The 25947-nt window shown below is 43.4% G+C and overlaps 1 protein-coding gene across 1 annotated transcript in view; it reads right to left on the reverse strand.

Moving 5' to 3' along the window:
• Positions 1 to 19038, reverse strand: part of LOC124616619 (sodium channel protein 60E-like) — a 287365-nt gene extending 268327 nt beyond the window's left edge. Inside the window, exons 1-2 of the mRNA XM_047144943.1 lie at positions 18825 to 19038; positions 10667 to 10887 (exon numbers count right to left, since the gene is read on the reverse strand). Coding sequence (XP_047000899.1) covers positions 10667 to 10887; positions 18825 to 18886 — 283 coding nt within the window. The 5' untranslated portion in view covers positions 18887 to 19038. The remainder of the gene's footprint in view (positions 1 to 10666; positions 10888 to 18824) is intronic.
• Between the last annotated feature and the right edge of the window lie 6909 nt (positions 19039 to 25947).

Raw genomic sequence — 25947 nt, forward strand, 5'->3', positions numbered from 1 at the left:
TCCTATGTAGGTGGGTGCCAACAGAATGTTTTCGCAATCGGAGGAGAAAACTGGTGATTGAAATTTCATGAAAAGATCCCGTCGCATCGAGAAACGCCTTTGTTTTAATGATTTTCACTTCAATTCATGTATCATTTCCTTTATTTTCTTCTTTTATTTCACGATAATGCAAAATAAGCTACCCTTCTTTGAACTTACGATATGTATACGATACTACTCAATCTTCCCCTAAGATTTATTATTATTATCGACATATGAAATGCCAGCTCGGACATCGCTTGCTTGTTCAGTAGAATGAATTCGGCTTTCTGTCCTCTTCCGGTTAGAATGAAACAACACATCTAGCTTTTGTGGACCTGAAACTTACCTAAGACAATGGACCAAAGGATAAATTATTCAAAGTTTTACAAAAATATGAAGTCAGTCTAGCATTACTCTCAAATCTGTGCATGAAACACAAGGTTACGAGATGATTTTCAAAATTTACTCAAAAGCCTTAAAATAATTTGAATCGTACATTGTCATTCACTCATTTAAAATTATGTTCAAGAAACTCTTACAAACGGGCTGAGCAACACAATTCGTCGTTTCCATAGCTTCCCGGACGTTGCAGCCGATACGCCTGTGCTAACTGGCTGTGGTCGCACACAAAGTTTTAAATAAAACAAGCGTTGTCTTATAAATACATGTTTATTGACTTTATTCATTTGTGATCACTGTGGAGACTTGAATCTAATAATTTCACGATGTATTTCCATGAACGCTACATGAGCTGCATCCGGTGGAGGGAATTCTGAAGTAAGGGACCATGGTGGCGCTAACGGCGAGTTCACTGTGATATGGAGACGAATGACATTGTGAACTAGCAAATGGCAGACTGTTTGCGCGGTATACAGCACCGAACAAATAGAAATTACATGGTTCAATAGTACTGCCATTAATTATTACGTATGGGGCACGTATCGGCGAAGACCAGAATTGTGAGTGATAAAACAATAGCTATCTACTTTCATTGTAAAATGTAAATTTAATAATGTAAAATACTCACTCTATCGTGGTTGTTTCGCTTGGTACGTTGAAGAAAAAGATATATGAGAAATATTATTTCATTCTGCTAATAATCTAAAAGACTGTAATTCACTCTGTTTTACAAGATAGTGACTTAGGAATGTAAATGTTGCAGTTTGCTTATATCTTATGTTAAATCTGGCCCAGAAGTGTCCAGCTACAATGGAAGAGGTATAAATGGTGTGTAATCTCATTGTTTAGAAAAGATAAAAAAGAACTATACTAGAAAGTGTTTTTTAACCTGCTGGCAATTATAGCTCGTAGAAAAAGTGTTGAAACCGATATTTTCATCATTTATATCTTATTTTTTAAAAAATCAATGCAGTGAAGAAATGTGTCGAAAGTAAGAAACCTGATCCTAATTATTTTTTTAAATTTTGAAACATACGTTGTTACTTGAATTTAACGCGTTTAAATCTTATTAACGAATTTTGTCAGTATTACCTGTTTGGTACAGATCGATAAACTATATACATTCTAGGAAATATAGTTGAGATCGTGGCAGTTTCCAGTTATCTAGATATGATTTTTCTGGGCTAACACATTTAATTTTAACTGACAAGCAGAAAAAGAAAATAATGAATCACTTTTCACTTTGTACATCTGTGATAAAGGCTTGGATTTAAGTCAGAGATTAATTCACTGAAAAGACAAAAAATATTTGATATATATCTTGTAAATTTTTTTCGTGTTTCTGGCCAGCACTGTGCACGAGATGTTCAAATGTGTGTGAAATCTTATGGGACTTACCTGCTAAGGTCATCAGTCCCTAAGCTTACACACTACTGAACCTAAATTATCCTAAGGACAAACACACAGACACACACACCCATGCCCGAGGGAGGACTCGAACCTCCGCCGGGACCAGCCGCACATTACTGTGCACGAGAACGGATACAAACGTGACTGCAGGTGTCGTGTTGAAGAGGATTTCAAATAGGAGCGGCTGGCCTGACATTAACAGCAAAATGATGTTCATAACCTAGAACTGGTTAGAAATGTTAACGGGATTAGGAGTCACTTAAATAATAATATGTTCACCCAACGATAAACTAGACGTGTGTTCACTAACATTATTTTGTTTTCTGTTCCACTAAGGCTGTAACTGCACACGATGTATGGCGACAGCTTTTGGTTTCCATACTGTGCTGTGGCTTGTCGCCTGGACAACCAGTCTGTGTGTCATGAATGTGCTCTGAAGTTTGCGACGGTTAGTGGCAGCTGCACACAAAAACAAAAGGAAGATGGGTATCGAAATAGGTGAACATTACTCACAGAGCGTCCCAGAAATGTTGCGACAAATTTCGAGGGGTTGTAGAGGGTGTCTTCAGGAACAAATCCAGAACAGGAACCCGTGACCGGAAACGTCATCCAACGACGCTACAGAGCGTCGAAGGTACAGGCGTCGGCGCACTGCCAATGGGCCACTCCTTCAGCAGCAAACGTGGCTTCGTACGCTGTCTGACCGTAGGCGGAATGGCTCGCAATGCTGTTTGTTATTCAGTGATCGCCACAGATTGCTACGATTGCCACTGCAGAAGACGGAGCTGGCTGCTACGTAGGCGGGCCTTGTCTCCTAATAATGCGATGCTCTCTGAATTCGTTGGATGACGGTTTCGGACATGTTCAAACCGCAGTTTATTTTCTTCCCGGAACCCTCTAAAATCTGCATAGTTTTTCGTTATAAAAGAGAAAAACAAACTTCAGATGGAGACCCTAGTCAGAAGCCATCACTCACCAAGGCAAAAGAGCATCATATTCTCAGGGAAAAGGCCTGCCTATGCAGCAAGCGGCTTCATCTCCTCCTCTGACGATCGTGGCACTCAGCCCCTATCGCTGAATAACAAGCAACACGCGAGACCTTCTGCCTGCAGTCCGACAGCATACGAAGTCACATTTGCTGCTGAAGGGGTTGCCTAGTGGCAGGTGCCGACGCCTGTAACTTCGACTCTCTGTAGCGTCGTTGGATGACGTTTCTAGTCACGCGTTCCTATCCCAGATTTGTTCCTCAAGACAACCCCTCGAAATGTGTAGCAACATTTCTGGGACACACGGCCTGACAAAAAAATAAAGGAGCCAGAAGGGGATGAAACAACATAATGAAACTTCACGGGTTGAGAGTGTATATCATATCATTGCGGTGATTACAAAATCCTATCAAATTTACAGAGAACTAGGCAGTATGAGCGCATTTATGTTGCACTTTGCCTAGCCTGGGTGTATGCTCCCACACACGTTACATCGACAACATACACTCCTGGAAATTGAAATAAGAACACTGTGAATTCATTGTCCCAGGAAGGGGAAACTTTATTGACACACTCCTGGGGTCAGATACATCACATGATCACACTGACAGAACCACAGGCACATAGACACAGGCAACAGAGCATGCACAACGTCGGCACTAGTACAGTGTATATCCACCTTTCGCAGCAATGCAGGCTGCTATTCTCCCATGGAGACGATCGTAGAGATGCTGGATGTAGTCCTGTGGAACGGCTTGCCATGCCATTTCCACCTGGCGCCTCAGTTGGACCAGCGTTCGTGCTGGACGTGCAGACCGCGTGAGACGACGCTTCATCCAGTCCCAAACATACTCAATGGGGGACAGATCCGGAGATCTTGCTGGCCAGGGTAGTTGACTTACACCTTCTAGAGCACGTTGGGTGGCACGGGATACATGCGGACGTGCATTGTCCTGTTGGAACAGCAAGTTCCCTTGCCGGTCTAGAAATGGTAGAACGATGGGTTCGATGACGGTTTGGATGTACCGTGCACTATCCAGTGTTCCCTCGACGATCACCAGTGGTGTACGGCCAGTGTAGGAGGTCGCTCCCCACACCACGATGCCGGGTGTTGGCCCTGTGTGCCTCGGTCGTATGCAGTCCTGATTGTGGCGCTCACCTGCACGGTGCCAAACACGCATACGACCATCATTGGCACCAAGGCAGAAGCGACTCTCATCGCTGAAGACGACACGTCTCCATTCGTCCCTCCATTCACGCCTGTCGGGACACCACTGGAGGCGGGCTGCACGATGTTGGGGCGTGAGCGGAAGACGGCCTAACGGTGTGCTGGACCGTAGCCCAGCTTCATGGAGACGGTTGCGAATGGTCCTCGCCGATACCCCAGGAGCAACAGTGTCCCTAATTTGCTGGGAAGTGGCGGTGCAGTCCCCTACGGCACTGCGTAGGATCCTACGGTCTTGGCGTGCATCCGTGCGTCGCTGCGGTCCGGTCCCAGGTCGACGGGCACGTGCACCTTCCGCCGACCACTGGCGACAACATCGATGTACTGTGGAGACCTCACGCCCCACGTGTTGAGCAATTCGGCGGTACGTCCACCCGGCCCACTACACGCCCTCGCTCAAAGTCCGTCAACTGCACATACGGTTCACGTCCACGCTGTCGCGGCATGCTACCAGTGTTAAAGACTGCGATGGAGCTCCGTATGCCACGGCAAACTGGCCGACACTGACGGTGGTGGTGCACAAATGCTGCGCAGCTAGCGCCATTCGACGGCCAACACCGCGGTTCCTGGTGTGTCCGCTGTGCCGTGCGTGTGATCATTGCTTGTACAACCCTCTCGCAGTGTCCGGAGCAAGTATGGTGGGTCTGACACACCGGTGTCAATGTGTTCTTTTTTCCATTTCCAGGAGTGTAGTTTGGCATCTTACTGACTCCTAGAATACCTCAACATCACCCAGCCACTTCATATACTTACATGCCATGTGTGAAGGAGCATTGGCACCACCACACTGTCGCATGAGAGCCAATACATGCAGGTGCAGGATGCCTGACATTCCGTTTTGCGGTCACTTAGTCACTATCGTCTGCGACCTGATGTCATACTCGATGACTCCCCACACCATGACTCGAGGAGTAGCTTCGCTGTTCCTCTTCAAAATATTGGAAGCATTTAAACTTTCCACTGGTCGCAGCCATATTCGTAGACGATGGTCGTCCGCGGTAGTGCGGAACCGCTATTTATCGTAGAACACAATGCGACCCCATTCGTCAGCAGCCCATTCTTCCTGGACACGGCATCACTCCAAACTCGGGCGTTTGCGTTGTAGTGTTAACGGTAGCCTACGCATGGGGAAGTAATACCCTCGTCTGATTATTGCTACTCTGTGACCACAGAATTACTAGTTCCCCGGTGGCAGGCGCAAATGTGAAGGGGTTACAATGTACTTGGTGGAAAATGCGGCGAACCTCCTCTGTAGTGGCCATATGTGATCGACTGGAACCTTGACCAGTATGCTTACGCTCACGTTCCCATTGGATCACTACCATATCCGAATGCCCCACATACCTGGATATTGCATGATTCGAACAGCCATTCAAACGGAGACGCACAATGAGGCCCCTTTCAGACACTGTGATGTGCTGATAATACTGTCTCACACGTTACGCGGCATCTTTGCGTTCTTCACAGTGACGCTGTTCACGCCCTTACATACTTTACCATATCTGCTAACAACACTGAACACGAAAAACAAACATTAATGTGTTCTGGTGACCGTTCTACCTGTCGCAGAGAATTGCGACTCTAATCCTTTATGTACCCGCCGATAGTATGTTCGTGCACGATGTTACATTAACATTCGACCATGTATTCTGGGTGCCTCACATTAATTTGTCAGCCAGTGCATGTATACTCTCCAATAACTTCTTTGTCGTCCGCAGGGTAAAATTTCTGACAGAGCAAATAAACTTAAGACGAAGATTCCAAACTGCGGACGAACTCTAGTATTTCCTTCCGATTTTACTCAACTTAGATATTTGAGTTTATTCAGAGCCACTCCTCTCAAATTTCTGAGAACATATATGTATAAAATTGTTCATCTTACGAAAATTATTGTTAAGTTTCTTTTTAAACCTGTTGTCTCAAGGTTTCCATCACTCTTTTAATTAGAGTGATATGTAAACAATTTTGTATTTCAGAAGATAGTGCCACAAAGAAGACACGAGTTAATAATCTCTACTACAAACTTTTGGAGGTTATAGGAAGTAGTTTGTAGGCAAAGTGTCACATCGGAAACGCTCCGTTCCAGTCTTACAACGGAAACAAATTCGACTTACTGTGTTAACTCTTGAGCTGATATTGAGGTTCCTTACGTAGCTTAGCTGAAAAGGAGTGCGATACTTCGACCACCAAGTTCGTTTCATGTAATTCTAATTAAGTTCTGGAAAACTAAGTATAAACCACATGGGACATGATGACACATTTCTGCCGAAGCCATAACTCATTTATCCAGACCTTCCTCCGATCTTACAGGGGCAGATCATAAACAAGGCTCCTCATGTAGCCCCATAAGGATAGGTCTATATAAATTAGTGAAATCCGGTGTCCTGTGCGGCCAAACATGATCTCCAGGGCGGTCCATCCTTCTCTGAATACTGTGACGAAATGGTCTCGGATGGGAAATGCAAAATGTACTGACTTGCTATGGTATTGCAACCACGCTCCTCCACGGATGGTCAACGTTAGAGTTTACATCAACTCGACCAGCACTTCTTGCAGGTAAAATCAGTTCTCTCTGATTGGAGGGCGGGAGGTGGTGATATATGACCCGACCGAAACACAATTCATCATTCTTGACCATAAATTGTGGTTTGCTCTCTTGTCGTAAGGTAACAAGAGGAGTGTCGTTTACGTAACCTCTTTGCAACTCGACGAAAACCTGCTTGCATAGGTTATGCATGCAGCAGAGATGATTCATCATACACGAGGTACTTTATAATGGACGGAGAATAGTCTACAGAAATGAAAGTAACATGAGGTATGCCCTAACAAGGATCTATAGTGGAATGTTTTTTCAGTATACACTGTCGAAAAAACAAATGCAGCATCCTCAAGGTCTAGGTCATTTCATTGACAAGTAATGTCACTGTTAGCTATCATTGTAGGAGTTTTAGGATAATAATTCCATACAAAAGGAAACATGTGTCCAAGCAAAAGGATGTCCAAACAGTCGCATCACTACGCAGTGTAGCCCCACCCCCTAAGCATCTCAGACATGTACGGGGTATTCAAAAGTCCCTGCGCAGTGCCCTATGATTGTTAGCCGCGCGTGCCTTATGCCGCAGTGAATATACTGAAATGAAACTCAGTGAAATGCAACTTACTAATTTATTGAATATTCATTTTTACTTACAAATTTCACATTAAATGTTGAAAGTGTCCCCCCTGTTGTTGAATGCACAATTCATTTCGTCTAATAATGTTTCCAAACACAAGCTGTAACATTTCTTCTGTAACAGAAGCAGTGAAAGTGGATATTGCAGTTTTCAATTCATCGATGGATTTTGGGCGGTTTTTATAGACAGTTGCTTTCGCTGCACCCCAGAAGAAAAGTCAGGTGGTGTTAGGTCAGGCTGATCGTGGATGCCATAGTCACTGTGTAATTATGCAATCACCAAAAACATGAGCAAGCAGTGAAACTGAAACTCGAGTGTATGCGCGGTTGCACCATCTTGTTGAAAATAACCGTTCAGTATTTCACTTAAAACAAGTTCTCCAATGAATGGGTACAGAATATCACTGCAGTATCGTTGTGCGTTTATTGTTTCGTTGAGGAATATAGGACCCACAATCCTACGTCTAGAAATTGCAGTCCAAACTCCTATTTCCACAGAATGAAGTGATTCTTCTTGAATACACAATGGATTTGCAGTACTCCACATACGAGAATTTTGCAAGTTTATGTACCCGGATAAATGAAAAACGTTTCATTAAGAATATCCCATCCTTTTTGTTGAAAGAAATTTTTGAACCATTGACAATAATGCAGTCTCTTGCCATGATCAGTATTTTTCAGTTCTTGCAAGACTGTCACTTTGTATGGAAAAAGTTCTAATTTTTTTCCTTACAGCTGCGTGGGCCGTTCCGACATAACATCAACTTCCTGGGCGAGTTTTCTTACTGACTTGTTTGGACTTATGGACATTTTATCGGAAATATCGAGTAGCTTATCCTGAGACAAAACGCTGGGACGACCACTTCTCGGTGCATCTGTCACGGAAGCCGTACTTCGAAATTTGTTAATCAAATCTTGCACAGTATCGCGATGTGGGAGTGTTGTCTCCGGGAAAACTGAATTAAAAGTTTGACGAACTGAAACTGTGTATTTACCGCCAGCTTTGAACACTTGTTCGACAAAATCACACGTTCTTCAATGGTCAGCATTTTAACAGTGACAAAAATGAAACAAACGGACAAAGGAACTAAATTGAAACGTTCACGTCAACACGTAACGACACACACAGATGATACTACTGACGCTGGCTGAGATAAACGAAACAGTGGAATGTTGGGAGAGTCCACTTGAAGGGAAGTAGCCCAGGCAGGCGAACAATCATACGGCACGCGCGGCTAATAATCATACGGCACTGCGGAGAGACTTTTTGAACACCCCGTATTCTCATATGCAAATGGTCGTAAAGGTGCCGAATGGCATCCTGCGATAGATTATCCCAAGCATCTCGCGCCTTTTTTTGGAATTCGGCAATGGTTCTTGTAGGGTCTGCACGCTGCTTCATCATGTCTCAGTTGCCAAGTGGTCTGTTGATCACGCTGGCCTGGACAGTTGTTTTCGACCAACAAGAGCACATCGCGTCTCAGAAGCCTATGTGGACGAGCAGTCGAAGAAGTGGCAGTAGCACGGGGATAACAGCCTAAGCAACGTAGCGGTCACTGGTTACTTTGCCCTGTAGAAATACCAAATGTGACAGCGAGTTGTAACTGATGGCCATCTACACCAGGAAGCCTAGGACGGGGCCTGTATGTGGTGGGCGAATGCACTCTGGAATAGGCGGCTCACAGGTCCACGCAATACACGCGTACATCCACAGCTCGCGTACAGACTTAACCTACGCTCATCGCTGACGACAACAGAGCGGCATTCCACTCTCAAGTCTCTCCTTCATGACACCACAGCAGCTATTCTTGGTAGAATCCTGATGTATGTGGTAGTCTGGTTACAGAAACATGTGATCTAAATCCTACTGCAAGGAGACTGTTCCCAATGGTCCCTCGTGACACAGCAGGAGCTACGTGTGCCCAGATTTCGTCTCTGGATGATGATCGGCCTGCCACCACTGCTCGCATAATGTATCGATCCAGATGTGCGCCTGTACTACGCGGACGGCCAGAAGCTGGTCCACAGATGTGGGAATGTTCTACAGACCACTGCTGCAAGCAGTGGCCCACCACCGATACGTTGTGTCCAAGATGTGCAGCAATCCGCCGATACGTCCATTCATCTCCTTGCACGCCCACAATCTGACCCCGTTCAGAAGGTTGACGCTGTCCAATAGGAGTACGTACTCGTCGGTGGAGCATGGTTGTACCCAAGAATAAATGTTGCAAATACTGTTCACATCCAACTGAGCACCTAACATTACAACCCCTCAGCATGTATATACTATACCCAGGTGCCACTGAACATAGTCCTTGAGGGTGTCTCATTTTATTCCGGCAGTGTACATAAACGATTTATCAGATTGGTTCAAGAATACAATATGAGTGTTCGCTGACGACGTTGTTGTCTTCAGGAAAATATGGTCGTTGAACGATCGTAACGAAAAAAGAACTGGCTCAAAATTTCCAGTTAGTTTAATGAAGAGCAGTTCTCTTTAAGTATGGATTAATTCAAGAACAATGAAAAGAACCCGATAGTAACCGATTACAAAATTACTGGTGAATATCCTGAGCAACTCGCATCGTATAAGTACGAGGGCTGTCCAGAAAGTAAGTTACAATCGGTCGCGAAATGGAAACGACTATGAAAATCCAATAAAGCTCTTCAAAGATGTGTTGGGCAGTGTCTCTAGTATGACTCTAGGTAGAATTATGTCGCTCTTTTCATTCCTGAGCTCTTAGTGAGCGCGTAAAGATGTTATAGAAAATAGTGTCTCCCAAGTACGAGGGCCTGGTGAGAATTTTCCCCTGAAGCTATGCAACCAACATTACATAACTGTCGTGCGGTCTCTTCTTCAAGACAATTCTCAGTCTCATTCTTCAGGGGCAATGAAGATGTTCCTGCATCGTTTCAATTGGAAATGTTTGGTTACCCACAATACAGCCCGTAATTGTCTCCCACTGAATTTCATCTCCGCTCAGACGAACCGCTGGCTATGAAGACAACATTTTGGCACAGACAACGAGCTTTAGCCCAGCGTAGAGAATTGGCGGAAAGCACTGGCGGCTGCCTTCTATGATGAGGGTATTGGAAAGTTGGTACAACGCTACGACGAATGTCTGAGTCAGAACGGCGACTACATAGAGAAGTAGCTGAAAGGTGTAGCTAACTGTTATAAATGAAACATTTCTGATTTTCACTGTGATTTTCATTTCGCGATCAATCGTAACTTACTTTCTGGACAGCCCTCGTATTTACGCGTCACAGTCAAGCTTCCTAATGTGCCATAGTTAAGTGACATGATGGATAGCTCTGCACCATCGTACGTTATAGTTAACTTGGGAGCTACCTCGTGCTTGCCTCAGTTGTCTGGCGTGATAGTTAAGCTGGAACCACGCGAACTACAGTTTCCTGAGAGGTTGAGACGCTCGCCTACAGTTACGGAGTTACCTGGCATGATGGAGACGGTCTTGAGCGCCCGCAGCACGCGGAAGGTCCGCAGGCCGGCCAGGTTGCCCACCTCCATGCCGATGGTGGCGTAGCCCGACGTGATGACCACGAAGTCGAGCCAGTTCCACGGGTTCCTCAGGTACGTGTATTTGTTCAGGATGAAGCCCTTCGCTATGGACTTGATGATCATCTCCGCCGTGTAGATCGCGAGGAATATATATCTGTCGGCAGAAGACGAGCAGAGCACCATTAGAAAATCATTGGCGAGACGTGGCTGCAATTAGCTAGGCAAACCGTGCCAAGTCAACTTTAACAGTCAGGGGTATTCTATTGCCGTGCGGACTGCAGTCCAGGCTCGTGTTATTACAATATTCGGAAGTAGTTAACAGTCAGCTGGATGACGTGTTGGCCGAAGAAGCAACTTGAAGGGGTTCTATTAAAGTGGGATTAAACCTATTGTTTCTGTGGAAACTAGAGTGTTCCAGTTCCTATTATAATTCCGGGTCCCTTTTTTCCCATTATTAAAATTTTAGAGAACATTGCAAAGAGCCACTTGGAAATTAAATTGAGATATTTAACGTTCCATGCTTCCAATCAATTCTGTACTCCTAGAATGTATGTAAGAGCTTGGGATTGGTGCAAGTCAGTTCTAAGTTGTGTCAGAGTTAGGTGCTTTTAAAACTGTAGCGCGAGTGAAAACTATGTTGACGATTTTTATTAATAATCTCTTCGTGCGAAGAATTGACTCGTGTCTGACGATTTGAAGATTCTTCACCGACAATGGTGCAGTTTTGTTTCTTAGATAGATTAAGTGGTGTATATAGATCTGAAGCACACGGAACCCACCAGGAAAGTACTTTTGCGAGATCACGCTATTAAGAAGACACGCGGATTGTTACAGCTCTTGGACAAAAATACGGAAACAGCGCAACAAATCTACGCTTGAACATAAACTCAGATGCAACCTTAATTTTGCAGGTGGCTCTGTTGACAGGGTCTTTCAAAAAGGACTTCACAACTGTAAAAATTCATATAAATTTATTGAAAGAAGATGTAGTGCGGAGGTTTAGTGTTATTTTGTAGGGAAACACATCAAATTTGTTTACTTTAAACTAAAGATATTGTATGTGGCTTCCGTTGGTCATCCCGCACTCGACGCATCGGAAGTTAATTTCTTCCCAAACTCGCTGTAGCATTGCAGGTGTAGCCTGCTCAGTGGCGGCGTAAATTCGTGCTCTAAGTTCAGGTAGAGAAGCAGGCACATGAGGTACAAACATAATATACTTGATGAATCCTCATAAAAAAAACGAGTGGTTACAGGTCTGGGGAACGTGGGGACTATGCAATTGGCGCATCACGGACAATCCATTGACCTGGAAAGCGGTCACTGAGGAAATCCCGGATGTCAGCCAGGTAGGAGGAGGGCCGGGGGAGGGGGGGGGGGGGATGCACCGTCATGCATGAAGTAAACATTTGGTTCTTTGTCATCTCATCGATCTGTGGTATCAAAAATTGTTGTAATAAATCGAGGTACATATCCCGCTGATGGTTCTCTCACGCAAAACAAAAGGGGCCGTCCACTTTGTTCTTGCTCAATGCACAAAAAAGTTCAATTTAGGCCTAGCACGAAGATGTTGCAATGTTTGATGTGCATTTTCACTGCCCGAAATCCTACACTTACGTGTGTTATCCTTCCCACTTGAGTGAAACGTAGACTCGTCAGAAAAGGTGATGTTGTCCAAGAAATGTTCATACTCATGTTAGCGATTTAACATATCTGCACGGAAGTTCTTGCGAGCAATTTTATCAGTGTCTTTTATTGTTTGCAGGACTGTCAGTCTGCATGGTTTCAAATGCAAACGGTTTCTCAACACACGCCAAACAGTCGTATGCGGGATTTGCAGTCCGCGAGATGCACGCCTGGTAGATTTCGTGGAGCTGTTGACAAAACGTTGTCTCACTCGCTCAACGACGTCGCCAGATATGCTTGGACGATCTTATGACTTCCCACGTCTTACAGAGCACCCTGTTTCCACAAAACATTTATGCCGTTCATAAATTGTAGGCCTACTAGGAGGATCTTTAATGTAGCTGGTACTGGAATGACGCTGAACTGTTGCCATCGACTTCGATTCTTCAAACCAAAACACACAGCTAGCGCGCTCGGGTCCAGTGAAGACGCCCATCTTTAACGCAACTGAAGCTAGCGCTCCTTACGGTGCGGTTCGGCACTAGCGAACTACGCGAGACAAAACTTAATGTATTTCCCTCCAAATACCTCTGTGAGTACTATGAATTAATTTATATGAATTTTCAAAGTTCTAAAGTCCTTTTTGAAACACCCTGTATTTGATTCCGAACGGAACCTGTGAAATGTCCTCAATACATAGCAAGCGTCATTCGTGGCCAGGGCAGTGTTCTGAGTGCACTGTGTCGGAGATAAGTGAATTCGAACGTTGGAAAATTGTAGGTGCTCGTATGATGGACGCTTCCGTAACAAAGGTAGCCTAAGTGTTTGGTGTTTCAAGAGGCAATGTATCGAAGGCATACAGGAAAAGCGGGAAGCATCCTCTAAGTCACAATGCGGATGATAACGCATGTTGAGTGATCTTGACAGATGGTCATTCAAGATGATTGCGACGAAAAACTGGAGGACTACAGCTGCAAAAATCACTGCTGAGCTGAAGGTCGTAGTCGCGAACCCTATCAACACAAAATAACACGAAGGGAGCTCCATATGCTGGGAATTGCAGGGCGAACTCGAATTCCAAAATCACACATCACTGATGCAAATCCACGTGAAAGGCTAATGTAGTGCCGAAGCCTTGAGGGGGTAGTCCTCTCTGAAAATGACAAAAAAACCTTTATCGAGTTACACAGTGATTTGTTAAAGAGTGTCCCCAAAAACAATTCACAGTGGGAAAAAATAGTCGTCATCGCGGTCAGTGTGGTAGCATGACGGTAATGACGGCCTAACAGGCATTATGGAAATTATGGAAGTGCCAGAAGTTGAAATCGGATCAGCATATTACAACTTCTGAACAGAAGCAGACGAAAAGCGTACCGAGCGAGCAGAGCAGTGGATGACAGAATCTGTCAAAGGGGCCCGTAGGTTCACCGTGGCCAATAAGGAGATGGAGGAGGACCTACTTTTCGATATGGAAGGATTGGTGAGTGGAAAAGGGATGGCTGAATAGAGGTAACTTAACTACAGGAAATGTAACTGTTGTGTACATAGTACCACGTAGTCAGCACATACACAACTTTCCCACAAGAGCGTGCCCCGCTAAGCACAACAGCGCAGGCGCAGCGCTCGTCCGTCTCCGCACTACGAGATGGCGCTGCCTTAGACACGGACCAAATTCTGCTTCCGCCGATCCGCGTATTAATATGTAACGCAGCCAATGAGATTGCTGCTAACGTAGAACCTTTTATCCTCGCGGATCACACTCGCGCAGTGATACCTGAACGCGCGAGGTATTATAACGAGTGTACAAACCTCCAATTGGTCAGTCTGCATTTGTATGCACCAGTCTGTACCAGTCTGCATTTGTCTGTACCAGTCTATAGTCAAGTTTCAGTCTGCGCCTAATAAGATTACCATATTCCTGTACATAGCCATGAAGATAAATGAATAGACACTTTGTCAAGTATCAGAGACATGTGAGAATAAGATTAATGTACCAAGACCAAAGGAACTTCAGATTGTCAATTGTAAACAGCATCCAGAATCAAGTTACGTAATGTCTATGCCTTTTATTATTTTAATAAATGTGTGTGAAAATTAATCAAGTTCTGTTTAAAGTTGGTCACCGTCAATCTGCTACTCTACGCGTGCAAGTGGCATTTCTATCGTCTGACATAACGGCAGGAGATAAAAACACCACGATAAGACCACGAGACATATTGCTGACACTCGCCTACGTCATTAAAGCGACAAGTCAAATAATCTGGTGGTGTGTGTACCGAAGGTCTTACAGTACGCACACCACACTAACCCAAAACTTTAAACGCCTTTTTATCGAAACTATATTTTTTGAAATTGGCGTGAAAATTCGCTTGAGAACGGTGTATACGATTTTTATCGGAATCTAATGCCGACATGCTAAATTGAATTCTGTATCAGCGTTCATACCCGTTTTGCGATATCTTCAAAAGTCTTCTTTCGGTGCACGCTTTTGTCTCGATTTTTTGGGCGAAGAAAATGACATTTGTTTCAACACGTCACTATTTTGTTACAGCTTACTATGTTTTAGTTATCTTATGCATGCTGATAGAAAATATAGTGGAAATGACACACAGAAAATTATTTAGTTACATGTCCATTAGGAGGGATTCAGGAATTCCCGCTGATGATCAATGTTCCAGTTGCAAGGGGTCCTTCCACCTGGTGCAGCGGTTACGGGAAACGTCCAAAACGATTTCTTAAAGACAAAAGTGTAACGAATGAAACTGTGTCATCAGATTTACCATTACTTTATGTTCTCCTTCAAAAAACACGAAATTCACCTATTTTTATGCGTTCAAAGAGGGATGCCCCCTTCACTGTGGAGCAGCGGAAGAAAGTTATTTGATTGGATGAGTCTTCCGTCACACACTGTTTCCAACTTCTAGCTGAGTTTATGTCTGGTGTACGCCGTTCCCGACGGAGACTGCTTGCTGTCGAGAGTGAAACATGGCTGACGTTCGGTGATGATTTGGTCAGACATATCGTGGTGTTCCATGAGCCCAAGGATACTCTGCAACGTATCATTACTGCCAGTGACTATGTGACCATTTTGGCTCACAGGTCCATCCCATGGTACAATATTTGTAACCCAGTGGTGGTATTGTGTTTTTAGACGACAGGGCCATATTCCCACAGTTCGCTTCGCCCAGAACAGGTTCTGTGAGCACGAGGATAAATTGTCGCATCTCCCCTGGCCACCAAAATCAACAGATCTCATATTTTTGAGCCTTTGTGGTCGACTTTGGAGAGAAGGGAGCGTGATCCCTATCTCCTCCAATATCGCTAGCTGAACTTGTCGTTACTTTGCAGATGAACAGTGTAAGATTCCCTTGAAAACCTTATGGCAGCTGTATTTATCCATTCCGTGACGACTAGAAGCTGTTTTGAATGCCTGTGGCTTTCCTACTCTATATTAGACATAGCAACGTGTTGTGCTTTTGGAGTTCCGTATTTTGCCCACCACCTGTCCACTGTCCTGTCTTCAGCCTGATGGCAACTGTTGAGTAGAAAGAATTCTGCGTATTTGTTTCCTGTTGTGGCGAGATATCGGTGAAGTTTGATAATTTGTGATAACTATATATGGTTGCTGCACTCAAGTCAATGGCCAGCGAATTGTAATTCACAGCTTTTTCTACGTTGATAAAAATTCTTAACGATGCACGTTAAAGAATTTTGAAGTTTTTAATCAGGCAGCAAACATCACAGGCTGATTACTTTGATTGGACGTAAATTCGATGATCATGTCCCGGTCGCATCCCTCATTGGCAATTAGAAACAAGTATGGACGATTAGTTTCAGTCGCTCAGCTCTGAGCGTGATTTATCTAAAACTCCTGTGCAGCGATTTTCAAATTCTACTGAACTGCTAGCAGCGTCGACACACCCACAAATTATGCACAGAAAAGATGAGTTAGCATGACGCCACAAGTCGTTCGCCGGAAACAACCTGAAACGGGTGTGTTCGATTTAGCGATGCCCTTTTTATGCCTTTCTGCAAGACTAGTTTAAGTCCAGCTGGAGAGAAAAAACACGCTATTGCGTCGATAATTTACGACCAGTGCTCATTTAATTCATTACGCCGCAGCTCAGAAACTTTATGATATCTCTAATGCATTGGAATTTTACTAAGTACCAATCCACATTTAGATTTTCCTGAATTTCCTGTGTTTCACCTCAGGTGCTTGACCTACAATGAAACTTCAAATCTATCTCTCTTGAGTCGTACAGGCTTTGCGTCGAATAATAAAAGAAGTAACTTAGGATTCACTACACTCTGAGTTGAGTAAAATAAACACCTACGATTAATAACAGCAGCTGCTGTCAGTATTTCGTTTTATAAAAATGTCAATCCTACTTTCATCAATATTCCAACGACAGACAGTTTATTTTTCAGTTAAATGTTCGATAGGTCATTAGCACGATTTCTATAGAAATGACATGGACATCATCAATTTGCAGGCAAGGCATACTTGATTTGTTTTGTGACTATGACTATATGCTGACCATTTACAAATTACAATATAGTACAGTTGTCTAAATTTAATAAAATGAACGTTTTAGTCGTGGTCACTACTCATGTTAAAATTTATAAACAGATATAACAACAAAATGAACACATTTTTCCACGGTACTTCACATGCTACTAGCGTTTCATTAAACATTCCTCTGTGTCAGTCATTCCGTTCCTAATTCTTTGGAAGTATATAATACTGCTCCACCCGTTAACTCTTACCACTTCAATGACGCTTATTCAGACCACGTTATGGTTTTATTGTTAGCAGAAATTTGAAGTTTATTTCCGATTGCTCCACTATACACATATTTTTGTCCTTTCTGGATTCCTTTGTTACGTCTTGGCATGGATCTTTAAAGTTTTCTGATGTTTGAAAACATTGTTGCTTATTTTCTCTTAGGCTATAAGGATATCACTTTAAAAGTACAAGCATCACACAGGTGACCCACTTCTTTCAAGTCCAACTTTTTCTAAGGAGGTTTCTCGTTTAGAAGAGAACGGCGTGTGTAAAATCTTCTTCCATCAGGTTGACAGTATTACAAGTTGGGGGCCATGGTAATCTGATGAACTCATCTAGTTTCCTAAACAGGTAACAATCCCTGAATAATGAACGACAGCTCGAATGTAACTTGATTGCTCACCGAATTTTGATTACAGTGCACCTGAAGCGGATATATCGCATGTTTAAACGAGATGTGTAAGATACAAAACCAGAGAGTAGACACACTAAATGAGTATCTCAAAATTGCTTATCACTTCTCACTCAGGTTAGTACTAAGTTATTTCAACAATCAAAGTTCTAAACGTTTTTGTAAATATTTTAGACTCTGTAAAAAGTAATTTGATGTTCATTCAAATTTTTACATGTTACCTAGGTTTAACTTCAATGGCATAATGTTCAGTTTCTCTATATCCATGATAACAAAGTGTATAGTCATTAAGTTTATATGTCTTTTTAATATGTGAACAATGAAATAGAGGTACGAAGAGTTTTTTTAGATTGCTGATAGATGGAAAACCTACTGCCTAGAATTAATGAAGTCTATTAGATCAGCTATGTTTGCAGTAGATTAGTTTGTGATTTAAAACTGAAGAGACTTGTTTTGCCTGCATATTTTCCTTCACTAATGAGCTATGAAATAATTTTTTGAAGAAACTGAACATACAGTAACATTATTTTCAGAATACGTAAATGTGTTATAAGAATTATGTCTTATGTTAATTTCAGAACATCCTGGGGTGATTTCTTAAAAAAATTTGGCGTTTTGACAGCTGCTTAACAGTATATATTAAAAAATATCTTTTATCATTCACAACAGTTTTCTTTTTTCAAAGAAATAGTGAAAAGTGTGGTTATAGCAATAAGATCAAAAACAGCCTATACATAGACTTCAAGGGCCTGCCACAGCATATCAGTTGTCATGTGGGTAATGTGGTGGAGTTTAGGACTGAATCGAACGACCTTGTGTTGGAAAATTCCTCCTACTGCACTGAAGAGCATCTTCACAGAAACTGTTAATATTATGTGTTACGTTATTTTGTATGTAGCGTTAGCACAGTATACAAAAGTCTTTCGTAGTGTTAAGTCATTCCATCGTATTGCACTTACATTAAATGTAATGTACATCTTTGACTTCTTCCCACATTCCAGAGATCACCCTTAGTGGGGTTTGTTGAATAGTGTGCTGTAATGAGAATTAGTAAAAACTGGTATTAGTTTTCACGAGAATGTTGACCTCACGTACCTACTGTTTGTAAATGTATGTAACAGAAATATATTGTGACTGTCCAGTTGCTTTTGACATTTTTGTAGGCACTAGAAAAGAAACCCAGCTTTTGATATGGCAGTAAAAAAGCCATAATTGATACGAAACCTGTTTTGTCATGCAAGAGAAGTAATCAAGGGCGTTCACTTACTCGGCCTCCTCTACGGTCTCGGTCATGGCAAGGAAGACACAGTTGAGCAAGATGGTGGCCATCACCACGTAGTCGAAGTACTGGTTCGTGGAGAGAAATATACACGTGCGCCGGAACGAGTTCCACGGCGAGAAGATGAAGAACGAGTTCGTCGCCGTGAAGCGGTGGATGTAGTTCTTGCGGAACCTCTTGGAGACCACGCAAAACGTCTGAAACAAAAAGACAAAGCTGATCAGTACGTCTGTAAGTACATTTGAAGCTCATACGCAAGTTGCTACTTCCGTAATTGTTAGAAAGAAATATGAACCCATACTTTCAGGTGCGCATCTCGGAGCGAGATTGAAATCAACTTGTTTGTTGCGATATTCAAGGTCTACTCCACCACTAACAGCAACGAGACACTCGCAAAAAAAGAAGTAACATACGTCTGTCGGGAACTTGTACGAAATCGTGATGCATTTCTGTAGGCCCAATGTGAGTCCAGCCTTGAACAAAAGCCACCCTATTTCGTCGGAAAAATTACTACGAGAGCTTTTCAGAAAGTAAGGTCCAATCGGGCGCGAAATGAAAACCGATGAAGCTTCGCACAGATGTATTGGGCAACGTCTCTTAGAGATCGCGTTACATCACTCTTTTTAGTTCCGAGCGCACATTGAGAACGTAAAGACGCCTAGAAAATAGGGTCTCCCAACAATTATGAGGGTCTGGTGAATGATTTCGCCTGTAACGCAGCCCACGTAACATAACTGTCATGCGTTTCCTTCTTCCAATTCTCGACCGCACTCTGCAGCGGCAATGAAGATGTTCCTGCAGCGTTTTAGACAGGAAGTGTTTGATCGTCAACACAGCCAGTAATTGACTCCCCCTGAGTTTCATCTTTGCTTACCTGAACCGCTGGCTATGAAGAAACATTTTGGCACAAACAATGAGTTGTAGACTAGCGTAGAGAATTGGCGGAAAGTGCAGATGGCTACCCTCTGTGACGAGGGTATTGGAAAGTCGACACAACGCTACGACAAATGTCTAAGTGGAGCGGCAAATGTGTAGAGAAGAACCTGGAAGGTGTAGCTAACTGTTGCAAATAAAACATTTTTGATTTTTACAGCGGTTTCCTTTGCGGCCGATCGGACCTTACTTCCTGAATAACCATCGTTGTATGCCCACCACCAACACTTCTCTCATTCATTATGCACCATACCGGTAAATGTCATGATTTTTCTTAAAGCAGTGACATCGCATTGATGAGGTTTCCAAATTTAGATTTTCCGCGTTGCGTACAGTTCACCTCAGAGACACAATCTTCCCTTTTGCGTCAACTAACCACGGCTACATTATACAGGAGATTCTTCGAATTACCTCCCACACATTCAAGACAAATGGTTCATCCCAGAAAGAGCTGGGTGCGTGCGTGGCTTAATAAACATTAAACTTCTCTGCCCATCAATGTCAGGTTGCGGTGGTATCTGTCGATGACGTAGTGGGAACGCGTGAGAAACTGTTTCGAACCGGAGTAGCACTGGACCCATATTGCATTAAGCTCGCTCCAAAAGAGACCCTAGAACACCGTTTCGTGTTAGTCACTCAACATGTGGTCGTCGATCCGTAAAAGACTGGCTACCCGCGTGTCAACGTCAGTAATATGACAGGAGTACAGATTACGACCAGTCTGGGAATTCTATCCGACTGCAAAGAGAGACAGCTGTCTGTGGTTCGTGGCTCATTTCGTCTCTTACGTGCTTATGATTTCAACACCGGAGACAATGGTCCTTAGAGACTATTTCATTCAGCAACACTGGTCGTAAAAACAAGTTGCAACAAAAATATAAGGACTTCTTGTGTCATTTTCTAGAATCCTTTCCCAGTAGAGTGGACTGAGATTCTAATACAAGTAATTTTTTACTCTTCGAGGAGATTAGTTCTGTTTTCTTTTTTTATGTCTTTTCTAAGAAGAAAAGATTTAGTAGCTGTCATGAAGAGTGTTTGCGCATTGTGTTTTTTTCCCAAAATGTTTTAATTGGGTTTTCAAGAAGAGTTGCTATTGGTTGTTTTTCTTGTTGTTTTACAGAGAAACCCGCAGTAACACCTTTCCACCACCTAATAACGTTTTTTGCTATAAAGACGAGATACATTTATTTTTGTTTCAACAAGGAGTTTATATTACTCTTTTACACGAAGAAGTTATTTCTTTGTTTTTAACGAAGAAGCCCATCATCTACCAGAGCGAGGTTTCATTATTAAGAAGAGTTACTCAAACAGTCCGGAAGACGCTTCAGAAAAAATGAAAAAAATATAAAACAGGAGCGTATGTCATAAATTCATACTTACGCCACGACGTTCGTCTCGGATGCCATAATTTCGAATCCTGGTGAAGTAAGAAATTCTGGTTGGATCGGACAGGGGAGGTGAGATAGTGACGTTTAGTTCTGATCACCACACACTGTAGCTGTGTGCTGAACTCAATTCCAAGTCTCCGCAGTGTGTGCCACCAAACGATAACACGATACGGCTATCCGTCAGGGCAAACAACATAGCAGCTTTTGCAGCTCCAATGAAATCATTTTAAGACGAATGTCATTAGAAACCCTTAATGAAATATATACCACAAGGTACCATTTTCATTCGCATCGGCACACATAATCACGTAGAAGTACACAATAGAAACAAAACAGTCTGAAGTAACTTTGTAAGCGCCTAAACTTCTCTAACTGCGGCTGTGCCTGGCTCATCACGGAGGAGAGAGATAAAAAACAGAACGAGCCAGTCATCGTTCATAGAACATTTTTAGAAGATGACTGACAACAGCCGTTAAGTAATGCATAAAAGGTATATTTGAAACATCAGCTGTGCTACCGGATTCGACGTTGGACTATCTTCACTGATGAAGGGTTAAAATGATTTAGGTCACGATATTGCATTAGTCATTACTTAAAATGTGTAATGTATGTAAATATATGACACAGGACTTTAAAAGCAAACATCCGAATACTAAATGTATACAGAGCAGTACTGCTGCTTTAGAAGTCCTGTGTCATTTATTTACATTCATGGCATGCACTACACATTTCAAGTAATGACTAATGCAATATGGTGGCTTAAACAATTTTAACCCTTCATCCTTGAAGATGATCCAAGACCGAAACGTGTAGAATTTGGGTTTAAAATGAAAACAGCTGATGCTTCAATTATACGTTTTATACATCCTTCATAGACGTTACAGTCTTCTACTGTACCACTTGTGTAGAAGGTGAGGCACAGTACGAAATGTTAAAACCAGTGCTACATTAGCATCATCTTGAATTGAAACTTCTGCATCCAATGGGGCACACATGCTCCACGCGATACAGCAGTGTCATTAGGGTTACCTACTCATCAGGCGTTAAGCGGTGAGATGATGTACTGGTAATGCCGTAGTTCCGGTCTGGTCTACAGACAGCGGCAACTTTGCCGCTCTGTTTTGCATCGCCTGTCACGTAAACGGAATTAGACCGTTGCTAGGTATTATTCGGTGCACGGTGTACTTATGTGGACTGCACGTCCCGAGAAACAGAGTCGACCGGAGAGACAATCAGCGGCTCTACTTCCGGAGTCGACGCCCAGCTTTCTAATTATGACGAGCGCCAGCGGACAACTAGTCTTCGACGGCCACAGCTCGTCCACCAGTTCAACGCTTCGGCACTGAACGTAGAAGAATATGTTGCAAGTATCTACCAACCGGATAACAACTTTGATGTAGAGTGATACTTCTCAAATATGGTATCTGAGGTGAGATCCCTTCCAAGTAACAGTTAAATCTACACTACCATATAAAGACTAGTCGTTTAACGGTGTTACCAAAAATCTCGAAAAGATTTACTTCATGTTTTTACACGATAATTTAATCAACATTCGGACGAACATAGGGTATATATTTTTAATACATAAAATACATAAGTGAAGTGACAACAGTCGTGGGACACCTCCTAATTTCGTGTCAGACCACATTTTGCCCGGGGTGGGACAGCAACTCGACGTGGCATGGACTCAACAGCTCATCGGAAGTCTCCTGCAGAAATAACGAGCCATGCTGTCTCTAGGCCGTCCATAATTGCGAAAGTGTTGCCATTGCAGGAGTTTATGGATAAACTGACTTCTCGAGTATGTCCCATAAATTTAAGTGACCAGACGTCCCGTTTTGAATGGGACAACAACGTTTTTAATGGTTCAAATGGCTCTGAGCACTATGGGACTTAACTTCTGTGGTCATCAGTCCCCTAGAACTTAGAACTACTTAAACCTAACTAACCTAAGGACATCACACGCATCCATGCCCAAGGCAGGATTCGAACCTGCGACCGTAGCAGTGGCGCGGTTCCGGACTGAGCGCCTAGAACCACTCGCCCACCAAGGCCGGCTTCGAGAATTTGATTCCATTCTCTCAGTGACTCAGTGACAGCCGGAGTGCGATGTGCATTGTTTCGGCAGTTCCGAGAGAGATTCAAGATGCCAAAATGAAGGTGTGTGCTCAATGTGTTGCAAGAAAAATAAATATCTTAGGCTATGGCATAGCACTTGCAATTTATCGCAAGTTAATTTAAAATACTCTATAATTATGCATAAATCAAGAAATACTAAGTGTTTTTTTTTTACTTACACTTCATTTTATATTGTAGATACACATTCATATACACTCATGTTCATAAATTAAGGATAATGCTGATGCATGGTGAAACAATGCTCTGCTGGGCGGTTTGCGAGTTTAAATCACCTCGGGGTAGAACACATATTGATGACATTATGAGGCGTAGAATACTAGGGCGACTGGAGGCTGGTCAAACACAGCAGGTCGTAGCACGGGCCCTCCGTGTGCCACAAAGTGTGATCTCAAGATTATGGCAACGATTCCAGCAGACAGGAAACGTGTCCAGGCGCTACAGTACGGGACGTAGACAGCGTACAATACCACAGGAAGACCGATATCTCACCATCAGTGCCCGCAGACGGCCACGGAGTACTGCATGTACTCTTGCTCGGGACCTTATCGCAGCCACTGGTACAGTTGTCTCCAGACACACAGTCTACAGACGACTGAGCAACATGGTTTATTCGCCCGGAGACCTGCAAGGTGCATTCCACTGACCACTGGTCATAGGAGAGCTCCTGTTGTCAAGAACACAGTACATGGTCATTGGAACACTGGTCCCAGGTTATGTTCACGGACGAGTCCAGATATAGTCTGAACAGTGATTCTACTGGGGTTTTCATCTGGCGTGAACCAGGATCCAGATACCAACCCCTGAATGTCCTTGAAAGGGACCTGTATGGAGGTCGTGGTTTGATGGTGTGGGGTAAGATTATGACTGGTGCACGTACACCCCTGCATGTCTTCGACAGAGGAACTGTAACAGGTCAGGTGTATCGGGACGTCATTTTGCACCAGTATGTCTCCCTTATCAGGGGTGCAGTGGGTCCCACCTTTCTCCTGATGGATGATAACGCACTGGCCCACCGAGCTGCCATCGTGGAGGAGTACCTTGAAACAGAAGATATAGGGCGAATGGAGTGGCCTGCCTGTTCTCCAGTCCTAAACCCCATTGAGCACGTCTGGGATGCTCTCGGTCGACGTATCGCTGCACGTCTTGGAACCCCTAGGGCACTTCAGGAGATCCGACAGGCACTGGTGCAAGAATGGGAGGCTATACCCCAGCAGCTGTTCGACCACCTGATCCAGAGTATGCGAACCCATTGTGCGGCCTGTGTACGTGTGCATGGTGATCATATCCCATATTGATGTCGGGGTACATGCAAAGGAAACAGTGGCGTTTTGTAGCACATGTGTTTCGGGACGGTTTTCTCAACTTATCACCAATACTGTGGACTTACAGATCTGTGTCGTGTGTGTTCCCTATGTGCCTATGCTATTAGCGCCAGTTTTGTGTAGTGCCACGTTGTGTGGCACCACATTCTGCAATTATCCTTAATTTATGAGCATGAGTGTAGAAAACGCAGTTAAAGGCGCTGCAGTCTGGAACCGCAAGACCGCTACGGTCGCAGGTTCGAATCCTGCCTCCGGCATGGATGTTTGTGATGTCCTTAGGTTAGTTAGGTTTAACTAGTTCTAAGTTCTAGGGGACTAATGACCTCAGCAGTTGAGTCCCATAGTGCTCAGAGCCATTTGAACCATTTTTAGAAAACGCAGTCCGATTCTGATGTCCATTGCACCATTTGTAACGAGTTTTGCGTGTGTCATGGAAGGATGAGCGACAGTGAGCAACATCTAAACACAAATAAACATAAATAGTCAGAAATTTCTGCTGCCTCATCCAGAAATGTAATTTCATTTCTCCTGCGAAATACACCAACAGACCGTGAACTGCATTTGCTTACCATGTGGTTGAAGAAAATCAAAGTTTTCGCTCAAATGACTGTGCTTCGAAACTAGTAAGAAATTGGTTCGAACAGACATTCCTTTGCGGTCGCACGAAGACTGAAGCCACTCATTCTTGTGAAATGTTAACAAAATAATCGCAGGAAGTCAGTTATGTTACAGAGTGTACAGATGCTTCGAATCACGGCGAGAAAAAGATTTTTCCTGTCATCATTTGATATTTTTTACCGCTATAGGGTGTCCGTGTCTGACTTTTGGAACTAGATGAACGTCGCAGCGAAACAGCAGGCATTGTTCCCGATTATCTGACTGATGTGCTTGCAGTAAACAACCTACATAGTAAAATAATCGCGTTCTATGGTGATAATTCCTATACTACATTTGGTGAGGCAGCACAGAAAGCAGCAAGAAAGTTTTTCGCAAACTAAAAAATGGTATTGAATCGTGAAATCGTTGGGATCGGATGTGGGCACATATAATGCACGACATAATTAAGACTGCTACAGATTGTTTACTTACTGATGTAGCAATTGGTTCAAATGGCTCTGAGCACTATGGGAATTAACATCTGAGGTCATCAGCCCCTAGAACTTAGAACTACTTAAACCTAAATAACCTAAGGACATCACATCACACACTCATGCCCGAGGCAGGATTCGAACCTGCAAACGTAGCGGTCGCGCGGTACCAAACTGAAGCGCCTATAACCGCTCGGCCACTGCGGCCGGCTGTAGCAATTGTTGCTCACAAAATTTACGG

Source organism: Schistocerca americana, chromosome 5 (genome assembly GCF_021461395.2).
Source record: "Schistocerca americana isolate TAMUIC-IGC-003095 chromosome 5, iqSchAmer2.1, whole genome shotgun sequence".
Taxonomy (NCBI): domain Eukaryota; kingdom Metazoa; phylum Arthropoda; class Insecta; order Orthoptera; family Acrididae; genus Schistocerca; species Schistocerca americana.